This window comes from Pan paniscus, chromosome 5 (genome assembly GCF_029289425.2).
Source record: "Pan paniscus chromosome 5, NHGRI_mPanPan1-v2.0_pri, whole genome shotgun sequence".
NCBI classification, from domain to species: Eukaryota; Metazoa; Chordata; class Mammalia; order Primates; family Hominidae; genus Pan; species Pan paniscus.
Window position 1 is genome coordinate 51,954,566 of NC_073254.2, and position 17,937 is coordinate 51,972,502.

At 52.5% G+C, this 17,937-nt stretch overlaps 1 protein-coding gene across 1 annotated transcript; it reads right to left on the reverse strand.

Moving 5' to 3' along the window:
* Nucleotides 1-680: 680 nt before the first annotated feature.
* CCDC167 (coiled-coil domain containing 167) lies at nt 681-17,713 on the reverse strand. The gene is made up of 4 exons (XM_003818885.5): nt 17,604-17,713; nt 2,846-2,940; nt 2,552-2,604; nt 681-1,031 (listed from the first exon to the last, which is right to left on the reverse strand). The coding sequence occupies exons 1-4, from the start codon at nt 17,643-17,645 to the stop codon at nt 928-930; spliced, it is 294 nt and encodes a 97-aa protein (XP_003818933.1). The 5' UTR covers nt 17,646-17,713; the 3' UTR covers nt 681-927.
* Nucleotides 17,714-17,937: the final 224 nt, after the last annotated feature.

A 17,937-nucleotide genomic window follows, 5' to 3' on the forward strand; every position in this document is an offset into this window, starting at 1 on the left:
CTGCCTTGTTGTAGCCTCCCACCTGCTCCCCTCCTTATTCCAAAGCTAGGAGTTAGAGTTGGGGGGTGGAAGGGTAAGGGAGATGTCTGAGTTTGCTGCTCCTGCCACAACTCCCCCTCTGATCAGCCCCACCCCTACTTCTCACTACAAACCCTACCTGATTTACTGGCCACTGTCACCGTAAGTCTGTCTGGTCATTACCATGACTCTTCCTGCCCACTCACAGCCTCCCCAGCCTTGCCTGCCTGTCGAAGATGGATTAACTCCGCACTCCCCTGGGATTGCCACATGACCACTTCAAGTCCCCAAGCCGCCCTTCGCTGCACAGACTGCATTTTTTCTGCCATAATTACAAGCAATGGCACTGACTGGAGGGCATGACAGTGTGTGGTGGGGGGATGGACAGGTGGCACAATGTCTGCTGCTCAACCCCAGCAGTGCCCGAGCCCTGGAAGTAACTCCCACTATTTGGCTTGGAAAGTGCTTCCCACTGTCTCCTTCCCACTCGAGCTGGGGGCCTTCTCCTCTATTCTGAATTGTAATCCAGAGCTTTCCCTTGAACATCTCATCTCTTCTTCCTTGATTCCTGAGTGCCACCCCTGCTGCTGCTGCTGCCTCTTCCTGCCCCCACCGTCCACCCTCCGCTAGTCAGACCATGACATTTACTCAGCAGACGGGAACAGCTTTGTGTTCTTTATTGCCTCTCCCTTGGGCTAAGGGAGGGGCCAGCACCATGTCCTTCTGGAGACCCGGAACCCCCCAGCAGGCCAGGGAGGCAAGGCCTGGGCCGCCAGGAAGCCATGCTTGAACACTAGGTTGGGAGGGGAACACCCCAGCACCTTGGTCCTATTGAGGCTTGAAGTGCCTGCTTGATCCTGCCCAAGGGGCCAAGTGGAAGCCTGTGCTGGTTGTGGGGAAGTGCCAGGCTCACATGGTCCAGTAGGCATAGACGAGCGTCAGGAGGATAAAGATGGCCACAGAGAGCAGCATGTTCTTCCGGTTCTCTTGCCGAAGAAACTTCAGTTCCTTCTCTGGGAGGAAAGAGGGTGATAGGGATAGGACAGGCAGTTTAGGCCCGTCTGTTCTGCTCTGCCTCTCCAACGAGTGGGTACACACTGCTGAGGGCAGAGACGCACCCTTCCAGCCACCTCCTTACCCATAAAAATGACTGCCCTTCTTAATCTGCCCAAATCCTGACACCCTTTTGGCTATAGAACCAGCCTGATAAAGTCCCAACGCCCAGTGCTGCTCAACTATGGCTCTTTAAATGTGGTTGAGGTTGAGGGTGAGGTGGGTGAGGAGTCACCAAAAATGCCACACCTGAAAGCCAAGCTAGGAGGTGGTGTGACTGCCAGGTGAGTCCGCTTGCCTGTCATGGGGTTGGCTGTGTGGTGCTCATCCTTCCAGGCATCTCATCCGCCAACCAGAAACTGAGGGCACCTGGGGCCTCCTTGGGCCCGACAGTGGAGGAGGTGCTAGGTGGGGCCGTGTGTTTCCTGAGTCCCTGCCCTCTGCCGGGTGCCTGGTTGAGCAGAATCTAGGGACGCTAAGATGCAGTTTGTGTCCATGAGGGAGCTGGTCTTGACTCTAGAGGAAATCAGTCCTGCTGCTCTATGGCCACACTTGTATCAAAGTATCCCCTCCAGGTGACACGCAGGTAGGGGGTACTCTGTGAGGGCTAAATTGAGTGGTGGTGTGGTTTTGTGTGAAAACCGCTAAACTTGAAGGGAAACTAATGTCCCATCCCTGTCTGTGCTGGACAGTGGGAAGAGACACCTACAGAGCTGCTCTGGGCAGGCCAGACTGAGTCCAGGGCCCAGGGTGCACCGGCCCAGACATGCTGAACTCCAGGCAGGGCTGGTAGGTGTGCACTGTGCCTACGGCATTCATCAGACCAGCGCTTCTGGGGGACTCCTTGCCATTAGAACCTTCCTGGGGCTGATTCATGGCCAGGCCTGGTCCCCCAGGGGAGAACAGAACCGACAAGTCTGAGGAGCACCTGTAGACCGTGGCCCTCCCCAGCCTTTAGCAGGGAGCCCACCAGCCTGCCAGCCGCCCTCTGGCGCCCCGCCGGGCCTGGCCTCTACCTGCCTCTGCCCCCAGCGCCCAGAAGGTGGCGGCATCGCTCCACCCACAGGAGCCCTTGCCGTACCCAAGTGGGAGGTTCGGCTTCCTTTACCCCTCACTTCCACTGCATGGTTTTCCTGGGAGGGTGTGGTGGGTTGGGGTGGGGTGGGCTGGGGCGTGGGGAGAGCAGACTTCCGATGTCTAGGTGAACGAGTGTCTCCTAGACCTGGCCACGGCCACATCCCTTCATCCCAAAGAGCAGACAGACCCACAGGCGGTCTCATCCTCCCTTAGAACAAAGCAACAAACCTGCTCTCCTGCAGGCTGCTGGACCTAGCAGGGGTGTCTGCAGCCTCTGGGGGCTGGTTCCCTCCCAAAGAACCCCCTTGCTCCCTGCTGCCTTGTCAGGCCCCTTGGGCTTCTGACCCTTCCTGGTTCTGCGGACTAGAGGCTGGGGCTGGTAACTGAAAGGCAACTTTCTTACCGTAGTTGGAGGCTTTCTTCATTAGGCTGTTTTTCTCCTTCTCCAGGGACCTCCTGTGAGGGGAAAGGAGTTTCATGGACCAAACCCTTTTCCTTTTCCCCACCCGAGGGGCAGCTGGCATGCCAGCTGGCAGGGCTTGGGTCTTATTCGGCGGCGGGGGGGGGGTGTGTGCACCGAAGCTAAGATGTCAGGGACCCAAACCCTCTGCCTCAGGCCTACTTTGGGGGACCCAGGATAGATACAGGGGGTGGGGGCCTGATGGGGAAGGGTGGGGTGGCTGGGCAGGAGCATTACCTGGCCTCTGGGCTCAGCTCCCGGCTGTGGAGTCTGGAGTTCACCGCCTCCAGGTCTCTCCGACACTGGGACAGCTTCTCCTCTAGCCCATCGATCTGAAACAAAGGCCACAGAGAGGTGGGCTGCCGAGGCTTCTAGCTCTCAAAACACTGGGACTGGGAAGCAGGGCCTCCGGGAGTCTTCTTGGACAGGTGTTCCCCCCATTCGTTTTGGCAGGGCAGGGCACCCAGGCCTGTCTTCCCTGGAGTGTCTTTGTTTTGCTGTCCTCTGCCTCCACGTGGTTCAGCTCTGAACTGCACAGGACAGTGGCCTGAGCCACACTGTAAACAGTAGTGGGTGTTGCCCAGGGTCTCACAGCTGTCCCAGCCCTCTGGGCCAAGCACAGGTTGGGGGTGGAGAGGAGCAGCCCCTTGGTCTGTTGTCTCCCCAGCACAATGCCCCAGTTGGGCGCACAACAGGAGCAACCAGAACCCTGAACACGGCATGCACCTGCCCCACGGGCGTATCCTAGAGTGGCGGAGATGCTGTGAAGAAACTGGCTTCCAAACACTCCACACATGTGGGGCCGGGTGATTAGACATCTAGGGGCAACACAGAGGTGTTTTTCTCATTGACATACTTCATCTTAATAACTTAGTAGTCCAAGTTGTAAAAATATACATTTTTCTTTGAGAATCAAAAATTACTGAGAAAAATGCTCAAAAACACCTTTCTTCCTCTCTGACTTGGTTCTTAAGCAAAAACTTTACCTACCATCAAGGTAGCAAAATAGTTAAGGTATCTGTTTTTTCCATTTGTTTGATTAGAGTTTCAAAGAAGTGTTCTTGGGGAAATACTTGAGTTGTGGAGAAATGTTTAGTAACATACTGGACTGGGTTGTCCAAACCTGGGTCCTGGCACCATGCATTTGGCATTGAAAGTCCATCTCCCTGTGTCTGACTCAGTCTCCAGGTGTTTAGCTGGCCACCTCTCTGGCTGGGGCGAGCCTGGGTGTCAGTGGGTGGAAGGGTTCAGGGGGCTCTGTGACCCTCCCAGCAGCTGACTGAATAGTACCTCGGAGCCCCTTAATGCTCCATTTCCCATCTCTGACTTCACTCATTCTCACCACTTCCCTAGGAGACATGGCAAATAAGACCTCTATTTCACGAATGGAAGAATGGGGGTCCCCCAAATGGAATGACTTTCTGAGAAGTCAGGGTGGGGCACCCCTCTCCTTATCAGTCTCAGCCAGTTCTCTGCCCCATTCGCTTCTGGAGTTAGCCCCTGCAGGGTTAGTAATCAATGACTGCAGGTAAGATCCCTGCCTCCCACAATGGCTGGTTAGAGGGTAGCAGGCATTCTGGGGCTGGGTGTCAGGAGAGTTGCATTCCAAGTCTCTGGGCCTTCTGTCTCTCTCCCTGGCCAACACCCATCTCAGCCACTTCCATGTCAGCCACTTTTCCTTCTTCCCGAGGGAGGCCTGGCAATGACACACCATCCACCCCCTGCCCTGCAGCCCCACCATGGCCACCTCCAGCCCCATAAGCAGGGCCCTGTGGGAGAGAGCGACCACAGAGCCTTGAGTTAATTGCCTGGTTAATTGTGTCGTTTCTCTGCTACTGGGCACCCAAAAGGAGGGCTGTCCTGGGAAACAGACCCAGCCAGGAGATGGGGCTGTCCCTGGGGAGGCCAAAGGCCTACCTAGAACCTGTGCAGCAGGGAAATGAACACTGGGAAGCCAGACTCAGGGAAGAGCGGCAGCCCCATGCCAGTGCCTCAGGCCACCATGTGGCCTCCCCTTTACAGCAGCACCCCCAGCACACAGCCCAGCCCCTCAGTACCCTGAGACTCAGATTCCACTCAAGAGCACAAATAAAGCTTAATTCTTGATGCCCTACCTCCTCCACCAGGCTTCCCTGCTGCCCTTGGCTGTGGCAGGGGGGTGGGGGTTGGGGGGCAGGGGACGGGGTGCATTCCACCCTCCTTCTCCTGGGAAATTAACCAGTCCTTCCTTCATGAGGCTGAGTATATTCTTTGTTGCCCTTCTGTTTGTGTCCAAACTTTATCTTCCCAAACTCTAGGGGTCTCTAAATGGTGCCAACTGGCAGCCCGTAGGTCAGGTCTAGCCCACAGATTGGCCCATTCCACTTATATATGTGACCTGCCTGGTCCCGGCAGAGGCCCGAGTCTAAAGCTCCTGTTCTAGAAGGAACAGTGACCATCTGTCTCCTCTTTGTGCCCACCACAAGGCCTAGCCTGCTGCAGTCTTTGTATTTTTAGCCACAATGAGTGGAGTTGAGCTTGGGTGGGACTGAGGGGCAAGGACAGACGGTTTAGGTCTCACGTAGCAACTGGAGCCTGAAACCTCCGTTCCTCTTGTCCATAGAAGCTAGAAAAAGCTAGGAGGAGGAGAAGCAACTAGACATGCACATAAATTGTACGCTTTGCAGATTGCCCAGTGCAAGTCTTAGTCCTAGGTGAGATTTCTCCTTACAGTCCTCGAGCCAGGCCTTGGTTTGCGTGTCATTCTGGGGAGGGAGCAGGTTGGGGAATTCCATCCCTGAACACCTCTGGAAGGCTACCAAGTGCCCAAACAAGTGGTAATTGCCCCCAGAGCAAGGCCATGAACTCATGCTAAGCAAAATCTTAAAATTGAGGTTGGCAAACCACAAGTGGCCAAGCCAATCTGCTATCATGCTCTGGGCAGAGCCTGCGGAGCTGGCAGTCGGGGGCCTTTATCTGAACAAGCCCAATTTATCTGCAGTTCCACTGAATATTCCCACTTTCATTTGCCACTTTTTAATGAGGCTTAAACGGTCAAACACAAATCAAGGTTTTAGGGACTCAAGTTCTAACCTCCCTCTATGAATATTTATGTCCTGCTGACAGCTCTCGCTGATTCCCTTCTAAATAGCAAGTTCCCCTTTATAACCCAGCTGCTTGATGTGGGCTGAGTGAGGGGAGGCTAAGACTGTCAAGAGGCTCTTCAGAGGCCACAAACCCATCCTCAGAAGGTGACCCTGCGGGGTCCCCAGCACTGGGCCTGGTTCGGGAAGCTGACAATCAAACACCCTGCAGCATTTGCTGAAGCAGGAGCCAGCTGTCAACATGAGTGGAGAGACTCCAGGGGACCTGGCTGCAGAGGCAGGGAGGGAAGGTAGGTCCAGATGCCTCTTTTAGTTGTGGCTGGGGTCAGGAGTGGTGGCTACAGAGCAGAGCTGACACAGCAGGATGGGCCTGAAAGGTGGGAGAGGACCCAGAAAGTGGGTCTTAAAGGAAGTCCCGACTTGGATTTTCAGCCAGCTCTCAACTACATGCACACGGATTATGCACTTTGCAGACGACCCGAGACAAATGTGCAGTCGTTGGTTAGCTCTCTCCCTGTCACCACCAGGCTAAAGGCAACGGAAGACAAGACAGCCAGGACCAGGAGAGAAGATGTGGGGATTGGGACCAGATAAGGAGACAAATGTCAAGAAGATTCTAGAAGTGTAAGGGCCAGAACTGGGCAAGCAGTTGGGAGCTCAAGTGCCCAGAAGCCTGGAATGGTGGTTCCAGGTAAGTGAGTGGTAAGGAGCATGGGCTATAATCAGTGCCCCTGGCTCTGTCACTCACTTGTGGTATGACCGGGCAACTCCCTTAGTTCTGTGCTCAGTTGACTCACGTGTAAAACAAAGATAACCACATTTCATATTTCAAAGAGTTTTGTGAGGATGACATGGAGCCATACAGGTAAGATGCCCAGAACATGCTTTACATGGTCAGAGTTCAGTAAGTGTTTGCTATCTTTATTATCAGAGAGTGGTTTGCACTATATCTTTGGAGAATAAAAGAAAACCTGGTTAGTCCATGGCAAGAGTAAGAGAAGGTGATAGAAGCAGGGGTGTGGCTGGGTACGGTGGCTCACGCCTGTAATTCCAGCACTTTGGGAGACCAAGGTGGGCGGATCACGAGGTCAGGAGATCCAGACCATCCTGGCCAACATGGTGAAACTCTGTCTCTACTAAAAATACAAAAATTAGCCAGGCGTGGTGGCGCACGCCTGTAGTCCCAGCTACTCAGGAGGCTGAGGCAGAAGAATTGCTTGAACCCAGGGGGTGGAGGCTGCAGTGAGCCGAGATGGCACCACTGCACTCCAGCCTGGGTGACAGAGCGAGACTCTATCTCAAAAACAAACAAACAACAACAACAAAAAAACAGCAGGGGTGTGAGGTGGAGAGGAATCTCCATGAGTTGCTGACTGGCAGTGCAGGGAGGAGGGCCCCTCTACCTTGGATGTGGCCATTCCCAGTCCATGAAGAGGTTCAGCAGGGAGGGCCCCCAGGGTAGATGTCAGAACAACAACAGGCCACAGGCCAGCTCGCTCCGCTTACTCCAGACATGGCATGGTGGGAACCTTGCGATCCTTCCCTGGGACAAAGCTGGGGTGGGCCTCTGGAGCCAGGGCCAGGTTGCAGACATGGCACCTGGTAGAATCCTAGCGTGAGAGGCCTGGAGCCATGTCCAAGGTGGAACAGCCTGGGGGCGGTCTGGGCATCAGTGGGCATCTGAGGAAATGTGGAACAGCAGGTGAGGCCCAGCAGCCAGAGCCAGGGCTCACTCACACCATGGTTCTAGGCAGCCTGAAGAGGCCCCATGGAAGGGATCCCACCAAGCCCAGTAGGAAGGGAAAGTTATACTCTGAAGGCCACAGGGGCTCCCAGGACTCCTGCCCGACAGGCTGCATAGTAGGGCCAGCTGGCAGGAAGAGGCATGCCTGGCTCAGGGGCCAGGACTTGCCTGGAGCTATCAGGGGGCAGCACTTATGGCTGTGACTGTGACCGGCAAAGTAGAGACAGCCAAGGCAGAGACCTAGACGGCACTCAGTCAGGCACAGTGTGGGGGCAGAGAGCAGGTGCCCCCTGCTGTACAATAACATTAAGAACCACCTGTGCATTATATTTACACTCAGAAAACCAAGGTCAATTTTTACATGGGGAAAAAGCACTGTGTCCCAGTCACTGAGATGAGTCAGCAGGGGGCACAGGGCTGCGATCTGCAGGGGCTTTGGGGACCCCAGGAAGTAAGAGAGGCGATGGTATGAACCCACTGTCAGCCAGCACACTGCTTCCTGGCATCTGGCCCAGCCTGAGCCCTGGGGAGGCGCTGTGTGAAGCCCTGTGTGAGCGGTCCAGGGGCCCAAGGAACAGGTTGGAGAGTGTGAAGGGTGTCCTGGGGAAAGTCTGTTCTTTACCCAGAGACCAGCAGTGGCTAAAAACTGCCTGGGGGGATGGCTGGGGAGTCTGCCTAGGCAGGGGAGACACAGAGCACAAAGGAAGAGGGGAGGAGGAAGGAAAAAGAGGCATATGAGGCAGGGAATGGAGAAGGAGCATCCCTCAGACAGGTGGGAAAGGCCCCAGGGGAGGCCTTAGGGAGTGGGACCCAACAAGTCCGTTCTTTTAACAGAAAAGCCCCGTAGTGATGCTGCCTAAATTACTATGAGAACTGCTGCTTCTCAGTATCAGAGCCTGGGGCAGGGAGTTGAGGCCTGCTGGGTGAAGGAGTGAGCTCAGCGAGGAGACCCATGAGACCAAAGGCCCTCCACAGAGGGGGTGTTCTGTGCAGAAGAATGAGAAGATCTAAAGTCAGCCCAGCAGTCAAGGCTGCAGAGGCTGTGTTGTAGGCCTGAGGGGTGCTGGGGACAAGGCCCTAGCCAAGTAGGGCCGTCAATCCTGCTGGCAGGTGCCAAGAGCAGAAAGGGCTTCTTCATGCCCAGCAGCAGGGGCAGGGACTCTTCCTGCAGCCTCTCTGAGAGCCCATCAGACAGATGCAGCTCCAAGCACCCGGGCCTGGAGTTCAGCAGCCCCCAGGCAGATAAGCAAACTCCCCTCTGCAGCCTGACTTGGGGAATATCACCTTATTCTGGGAGCTTTAAGGAAGTCTCCCTGGGGTCCTATATGCCATAAAACCACTGTGTTAAGAGAAACTGTAAAATTCGTCTGAAATCCCCGCGAGGCATCTTTTCAGGAGTGTAGGCCCTCTCAGAATCAGAGCCCCACGGAGGCCTCACTGGGGGCAGGGAATTTCGTGCCAGCTCATGCACAGATAACTGCCCCAGCATCCTGGCCAGGTCAGCTGATGGGGTGCCAGCTCCACAGCTAGCTGCTGTTGGGGGCCTCATATGCAGCTTTTCTGCCAACAAGCACGAGACAGTTCGAGCCACAGGCTACCGTTCACTCTATTCTCCTACTGAATGGTGTTCCCACAGAGCATCTAGACAGCCGGGGAGGTGGCTCTCTGCCCACTCCCTAATGAACCACTGTCTAGGGCCAGACCTTTTTCTGGGAAAGGGCAGAAGGCACCCCCGGGGCCTGGTGCTGGGCTACACAGGCCACTCTGCTTTCTGATTTAGGAAGCTGTTTGCTGTCTCTCCGGCTTTACTCTTGGGAGCTTCTGGCCAGCGAGTGACAGGTTTGCTACAGGGTCAGGCAGTGGTCATGGGGCATACACTGCACCTGGCTGGCCAGGTCCTTACTGGGCACTAAGACCTTCCAATAAAGAGCGTGGTGCCAGGGTAGCTGAGCCGAGCCAAGTCACAGAGTCTCCAGTGTCTGCATGACAGCATGAGTGTAAGCAGCCTCTGGAAACCAAAAGTCCCAGCAAAATGGAACCACAACAGTGACAGCAGCAGCAACACTTCTGTAGTCTGTGCTGTGTGCCAGGCACTGACCTACATGCTTTACACCGATTAACTCGCATAATGCTCGCAAGAACCCTGTGAGGTGGGCAGTATTATCAGCATCCACATTTGACAGATGAGGGGACTCAGACATAGGTAACTGTCCAGGGTCACACAGGCATTAAGTCCGGGAGCTGGGCAGCCAGGTCTGTGCCCTTAACCACCATGCCACATGGAGAAGGCAGCGCTCATCAGCTCTGAGGGACTCCTAGCTCCTGGGCACAACCTCCACACCTTACCCCCGGAGCTGGGCAGGTTGTGGGCAGCTTCCTGTGTCTGCAACCGCCCTGCAAGGAAGGGCCCATCTCCATCTTACAGAGGTGCAAGCTCCCGTGCAGAGGTTTTCAGCACCTTGCCCAAGGTCGTGTAACTGGGAAGGGGCAGAATTGAAGCCTGAATCTGGGTTTTTCTGCTTCAGGGCTTATGCTCTTTCCACCACTTCAAGCTCTTTCTCCAAAATCCCTCATGAAAACATTCATGACAAAGAAGAGTTCTGCAGAACAGTCATTCCACATCCCAGCTGAAGCCCATCTAAGCTTGCTGATCTGGCTTCAACAGATTCTCTACTTGGAATAATCTTGTACAAGGCTCTGCTCAGTTTCTGTCTACATAACAGATACTCTGTGAGGGAAAGCCCTCATTGAAATTTGTTTGTTGAGACAGAGGAGACAGGAGCCCAGCGTCTGCCCTTACACTGGGCCAACTCAATGAGCTTCACAAACATCCCAGGCATTTTGCCCCAGATCACCTCGACTGTCAAAGCATCCTCCAAAATTCACACAAAACAGATCCAGTTTGGAGAAGGAAAAAGGTGGGTTACTTGGGCCTGATAAACCCTTCTTTCCCCAGCAGTACCAAAGCCTTCCCTTTCACTTGCTAATTCACAGCCTGGAGAGTGGTGTCAGCTGTTTCATCTCCAGCCCCAGCAGCCTGGGAACTGGATTTTTGAAAATCCACTCATTTTCACACGTCAGGAGACCCCAGGACATTTATTATAATGGGTAAAGCAGCCAAGTGCCTGCCCAGATGGTCTCTGGCAAGAGTGCAGGGGCTTTCCATTTGGAGCCTTCAGGCTCCACAGCAAGTCACACGGGGTTCTTAGGCCTCAATTTTCCAGGTGACAAGCCTCAAACCCCAAAGGGCCCATTATCCCCACATCGTTTAAGGGATGTTTTTCTGTGGAGGCGGCTCACAGAGCTCTGTGGGGGCAGAAAAACCTCCGCCCATGGCTCCCCACATCAACAGGCCCTGTGAGGATTTCTCTCGCAGGTTGTGCAGCTGAAGACGGCAGACCTTCCCAGTTTTTAATCAATGAACAATTTTCAGGGAGAGCCTAGGGGCTTGTCGCTCGCCTGGACACACCCCCATGCCAGGTCAGAAAGGCGAGGGGACCGCTGCAGCCCACGCGAGTCCCGACGCCTTCCCGCGAGGAGACGGAGGCTGAGCCAGCCTTGCAAGTAGCGCCCGAGTCAGTCCGCGCCCGAAGATGCCAGCTGTCCCTGGGCCGGAAGGTGGTGTGGGGTTTGTTTTGTCTTCTTTCCCCCCGATATCTATTTTTTGATAAACTAGCAAAAGCTTCTTCATCGCTGAAAGGCTCAAAGCACTTTTCAAGAACTGGCATCCACCCCGAGCCTTATGAATTCATTAATTAAGATGCTGGCAGACAGCCACTCCACACACGCCGCCATCCAGCCGCGCTAGGTAATGAGGTTTTAGTCTCCTGACCCCCGTCAAGTGGCGCAGAGCCAGACGCAGGCTGCCGCGAGAAATCACCTGCCCAATGGCGACCTGTCGCTCTCGCCTGGCAGCAGGTGAGGCTCATTTAATGGTCAGCGGCGCCTGAACAGTCCTCTGCGTGCTGCGAGCCTTTCTCCCAGCCCCTGGCTTGGGGTTCAGGGTCCCAGCAAGGTGGCGTCTAACCGCCTGCTCTACTGTGACCTCCTCACCTCTGACCACCCAGCCACTCAACTGGGCCCAGACGTCAGGGTGGAAGGTTCAATGCCTCCTCCTGCCAATCGAGCCAGTTCAGCAAATATTTATTGACAGTCCACTCACCTGCTCCTAGCCCTTGTCTCAGGAAAGTGGGAGGTTCCCCTGAGCCCTGTGCACAGCCTGCTCCAGAGCGGAGACCGTCTTCAGCCACACTTGGTGCTTCTGCCTGCCCTGCCCCACGGAGGCTACTGCAGTGGCTGGCACCATACAAATAACCACAAGCGTCAAGCCTTCCGGTGCTCTTCCTGGCCTAGGCCATTCTCTCCCCTCAGCCTACCACTTCTCATGGTCAGTGATCCTGCCCTCTTTTTTTTTTTTTTTGAGACGAAGTTTCGCTGTTGTTGCCCAGGCTAGAGTGCGATGGCACCACCTCGGCTCACCGCAACCTCCACCTCCCAGGTTCAAGCGATTCTCCTGCCTCAGCCTCCCGAGTAGCTGGGATTACAGGCATGTGCCCCCATGCCTGGCTAATTTTGTATTTTTAGTAGATGGGGTTTCTCCATGTTGGTCAGGCTGGTCTCGAACTCGTGACCTCAGGTGATCCGCCCGCCTGGGCCTCCCAAAGTGTTGGGATTACAGGCGTGAACCACCACACCCAGCCGATCCTGCCCTCTTTTTCTGGTAAGGATTCCAGTGAATTTTCAATGACTCCCATTAGCATTTATTCCTTACAGGAGATACTGTCAACTGGCCAACACAACACCGACTCCCCACCCCTGCTCCTTTGCCCACCTCTACTCCAGAAGGTGGAAAACCTCAGCAGATGCTCTCCCAGCCTCACTGCAGCTAGGCTTGCTCATGACCCAGTTCTGGCCAATGAGACGTTCCAGAAGTCAGCTAGGAGACTCCTGGGGAAGCTTATGCTTTGTTGATAAAAGGGACAGTGTTGTTCCTTCCTCCTCCTTCCTGAGTTAAAGTTGAATATTAGACTGGAGCTGTGGCAGCTATATTGTGACCATGAGGAAACAGTGAAGAGAATGCAGAAATACCAACTCTGACATAGCTAAGCTTTTGAACCAATGCCAGTAGCCACCTACCTACAAATTTTTTTTTTTTTTTTTTTTTTTTTTTGAGATGGGGTCTCTGTCGCCCAGACTGGAGTGCAGTGGCACGATCTTGGCTCACTGCAACCTCCACCTCCCGGGTTCAAGCAATTCTCCTGCCTCAGCTTCCCGAGTAGCTGGGATTACAGGCGTGTACCACCACTCCTGGCTAATTTTTGTATTTTTAGTAGAGATGGTGTTTCACCATGTTGGTCAGGCTGGTCTCGAACTCCTGACCTCAAATGATGCACCTGCCTCAGCCTCCCAAAATACTGGGATTACAGGCGTGAGCCACTGCACCTGGCCCCTACAAATTTCTATAAGGGGAAAAGTCTACTCCCATTTGCTTAAATCATTGAGGTCAGTTTTCTATAACTTGTAGCCAAAAGCTTTCCAAACTGATAAACTTTCTGTACTAGGGGTCAGATCCAACCAAGTTATCCACTTTAGGATACCGGCTAAGACACCACACATCTGTTAACTCAAGACCAACTGGTCACTGAAACATCTAAAGACACCAGTTTGAACAGTCCAGCTACAAAAGAAAAGTGCAATGACAAAGGAACAGCTCATTACCATCAGAGATCCGAAAACACAAACAGGTTTTACATCAGTCAAAATTCTCCTATCAGTTTAGACTGAAATTCAACCTTTCCTTCCTCCCACACAACATTAAAATCAGTACTGGGTGGGTGATTTCTCATTTGAACTATAATTTTCTTTTCTTATTAAGAATGAAATCTCAGAAGCTAAAACTCACAGTTTTTTCTAACTCTGATATCTCATATGGTGGCAAATGAATTGGATAAAAAGACCTCAAAAGGAACCACTTTGAGGGGGAGGCTAGAGGGTGCCCTGGTTGTCCTAAGAGGTGGCTGCTTATACAGCTGGCCCAAGCCAGCCCTAAGGGTGAGTGCTGCCTGCTTGGTAATTGCTTCATTACAAGTGGAGACTGTTTGCAGGTGCTGAGATCACTCACTTGTGGGGGTTTTATTGCACTCGTCAGATTAACAAACATTTTTGATTAAATCACCACTTCATTGGCTCTGAGCACACGACTTTTAATAAGAGGACAATATCTACTGCTACTGAGCATCAGTGCACATTCAATACTCAGACCCACTGGGGGCAACTGAGAAGCAAGGTGGGGAGACAGCCAGCCAGATGTCAGGCTTTTTCCAAGGCACACGGTTACAGATGTCAAATCTTCGAATATCCAAGCAAAAAGTAAACTTAGGGACCAAGATAGCAAATATAAACATCTACCGTGGTATGGAGAGGGTAAAACAATGGAATCTGCCCCAGTATAAGGCACTTGGAGAATACATGCCCCACCAAGTTTAAAAACGTAAAAATCCGGCCGAGTGTGGTGGCTCACGCCTGTAATCCCAGCACTTTGGGAGGCCGAGGTGGGCGGATCACTTGAGGTCAGGAGTTCAAGACCAGCTGGCCAACATGGTGAAACCCCATCTCTACTAAAAATACAAAACTTAGCTGGGCGTGGTGGTGCACGCCTGTAGTCTCAGCTTCTCGGGAGGCTAAGGCACGAGAATTGCTTGAACCCAGGAGGCTGGAGGCTGCAGTGAGCTGAGATCATGCCGCTGCACTACAGCCTGGGCAACAGAGCAAGACCCTGTCTAAAAATAAAATAAAATAAAATAAAAACTTAAAAGTCTGTCAGCCAAACAGAAGACATCTGTGATCTGTATTTGGGCCATAGTCAAGGAGTTTGTAACCCCTGGTGAAATTCAAGTCCTTCATGTTATAGATGAGTGAACGAATGCCCAAGAACGAGTTTGACTTAGCCATGGTGGAAGGATGCAAAAGAAATACAAAGGCTGGAGCTACCATGTATTGATTACCAATCCGGTGCCAGGCACGTGCTGGGCACTTAACGCAATGTCTCATTTAATCCTCACAACCACACTGTGAGGTGAGGTGCCATCTGTAGTGAGACTACAGGCTGTCTGTGAAAACACACTGGTCTCTTCCTCCATAGTAAGCAAACAGTAGCTGGCTATGTGGCCTCCTGACTGGTGAACGCATTTCCCTGATCCCTTGCAGTCAGGTGGGGTTTTAGTTCTTGCCAATGGAAAGTGGACAGTTTGGGCCCAGGACAGTGGGTGTGCTTCCTCCATTCTCCTCTTTCTCTGCTGGTGGACACATCAGTGGGGTATGCCCCGGTTCCACTGATAAGGTGACAAGATCCCAAGAGATGGTGAAGCCACAGAGGAAGGGAATCTGGCAGAACCACCATAGACCTGGTACTCTAGACCAGGAGTTGGCAACTAAGCCCTGTGGCCAAATGGTCTAAGGACTGTTCTTGCAGATAAAGCTTTAGTGGAACACTGACACACCCACTTATTTACATATTCCTTCATTTACATACTCCTACCTTAGCCTGAATACAGTTGGTTCTTGTTATTCCTGGTAGCTATGTCCTATAAAGTTGCCTCTAATATTGAATTAGCAAATACCAAACCAGGTGAGGTTCCTGCAAGCCTATGGACACAACATTTTTGCAACCTTGTTTTATGTGTGATTCTGTTTAAAGTGACCTTATTCAATATATATTGTTGATTCATTAACACTGGACTCACAACCAATAGCACTATACGTGCTGTTACATCATGAGTTATATCATGCCTGAACAGTTTATCTAAAAAACCTGTTTTCTTCTACAACACATCACAGCCTTCTTGGATTTAGGAACGCCAGACAGCACTTCAGCCCTATGCTTGGGGTCGGGGGTCGGGGATCGGGGGCACTTTAAACAGCAAAATCAGGCAGTGGCTCACACCTCTAATCCCAGCACTTTGGGAGGCCGAGGTGGGCAGATCACCTAAGGTCAGGAGTTCGAGACCAGCCTGGCCGACATGGCAAGACCCCCGTCTTTACCAAAAATACAAAAATTAGCTGGATGTGGTGGTGGTCTAATCCTGGCTACTAGGGAGGCTGTGTCGGGGGAAGGTGGGGGTGAACACTTGAATGGGAGGTGGAGGTTGCAGAGCCAAGAGTGCACCACTACACTCCAGCCTGGGCGAGAGTGAGATTCTGTCTCAAAAGCAAAACACAGCGAAATACCAATAAAAAACATGAGAATGAAAAAAACAAAACAAAACAAAAACAGGGCACTAAATAGAACACAATAAGGACCCTTGTTTACAGTAGGACAGCTGAAACAAGGCAGGGCATCATCACCTGTTCGACTTTAGCTGAGAACATGGACCGCGAGCGACTCAATTTTTTTCCCACTGCTTTGCATTTGCCACAAAAGCACTGTGAGTACTGATTTTGGGGTTACAAATACATTTTAGCCATTAGGGAAATTCGCAAATGTGGAATCCGTGAATAATGAGGATCAACTGTAGTTGCAACCCAGACCATTTGGCTCTTTAGAAGAGACCATGTCTCTTCTAAAATAGTTACTATCTGACCATTTGCAGACATCTCCTGCCCCTTGCTCTAGCCTGTTAGAAAAAAACTCACTTTCTTGTTCTTGAAGCCACTGAGTTTTGGAGTTTCTCTGTTACTGAAGCTTATTGTACCCTAATGCAGGTTACAAAGTCTATGTTCTTCCCGCCACAAAGTACCATCTCAGTCACCACTCATAAACCATCCTCTTCACATTTCCATCAACCTTTTGCCTACCAAGTGGGCCAATATTTCTCAAGGGATGCCACTAAAACTACCCACATCACCATGGGGTGTGTGTGGCTTGTAAAAAAAAAAAAATGCAGATTCTGGCCGGCTGTGGTGGCTCATGCCTGTAATCCCAGCACTTTGGGAGGCGAAGGCGGGCGGGCAGATCACTTGAGGTCAAGAGTTCAAGACCAGCCTGGCCAACATGGTGAAAGCCCGTCTCTACAAAAATACAAAAATTAGCCAGGCATGGTGGCACGTGACTGTAATCCCAGCTACTCGGGAGGCTGAGGCACGAGAATCGCTTGAACCCAGAAGGCAGAGTTTACAGTGAGCCGAGATCACGCCACTGCACTTCAGCCTGGACAACAGAGCGAGACTCTGTCTTAAAAAAAAAATGCAGATTCCTTGTTAAGAATGCACATCAAAGTCCTACTGAATTACTCGGGGTGTGGGAAGAGTTCAACTCTCCATTTTTAACAAGCCCTGTGACTCTATGCATGCTAAAGTTTGAGAATCACTGAACTCACTAGTAAGCCTGAAGAAGACTATGACCCTGTACCTCTCCTGCAACCTCCGGGAGGATGCCCTCAGGGAAGGAAAACAGGGGAAGCAAGATGAGTTTCCAGGAAGACCACCTGTGCTTGATTCCCAGGCTCCACCACTTCCACCATCTCAGCCTGGGTTCCACCTGGAACCTCAATTTCTTCATCTGTACAAACCTCACAGGCTTGCAGTGAGGATTAACAATGCAATGAAAGTAGCACATAGCAGTTGCTCAATATGCATGTTTTCTTTCCCTTCTATATGCAGCAAATTATTTTTAAGCCATTCAGTGACATCACCAATTCCAGAATTCTCTTTACATATTCCCAAAGTAATTTTGAAGGTACAAGCTTCCATACTCCGGAGGAAAAATTTCCCCTTTTAGAGGATATTTAAACCATTAATAATATACACCAGAATGGGCTCCCTCATCTTTCAGTCCTAACCCTTTGGGAGTTCCCCTCAGATTCTACAGGTCCCTATTTCTCTGGGGTCTCCCTCACCTCTGTACCCATCCCTTTTGTTCTGCGTCCCCCGCTTTGAGTTCCCTCACTTCTATGCCAGGCCGTCTTTGGGGCTCCCCTTCACTTCCATGTCTCTTCCTCTCTGGAGATGCCCTCTCCAGAGAGTCTGGTTCGCCCATCCGGCACCTCCTCGGGCTCCCTCTCCTCCGGGAACCCCGTGGGCCTTCTCACCCCTCCCGTCCCTCTCCCCAAACCGCGCCGCCCTCTCTTCCTACGCTTGGCTCCTCCTCCTACCTATAGCCCAGCCTATCCCTTATCCCGCGGCCAGGAGAAGGCAACTAACGAGGTGGCCCAACCCCCACTTTTCCCCTCACCTCTAGAGCGACGCCCAGATTCTCCCGCTTCTTTTTAGTCATGTTACTTGCCGGGATCCCCCAGTCATCACTGGACGCGCCCACCAAGTCTCTATATGCGCATGCTCAAGTCTTCGTGCTTCTCCCTCATTGGCCACTGAGGCAGCGGGAGGTGGGGCTGCTGCCGTCGCCATCTTGTTGAGGGGCGCGGCCGGCTTGGTGCGGACATGTTTATGAGGGGCAACCTCTAGCTTGAGACCTCAGCCTAGATGGGTGGAGGGTGGAAAAGTTGGTACAGGGAGGCAGAATGTACAGCCCGGGAGTGGACCTGCCCCTTTCTTCCCCAGTTTTAAGC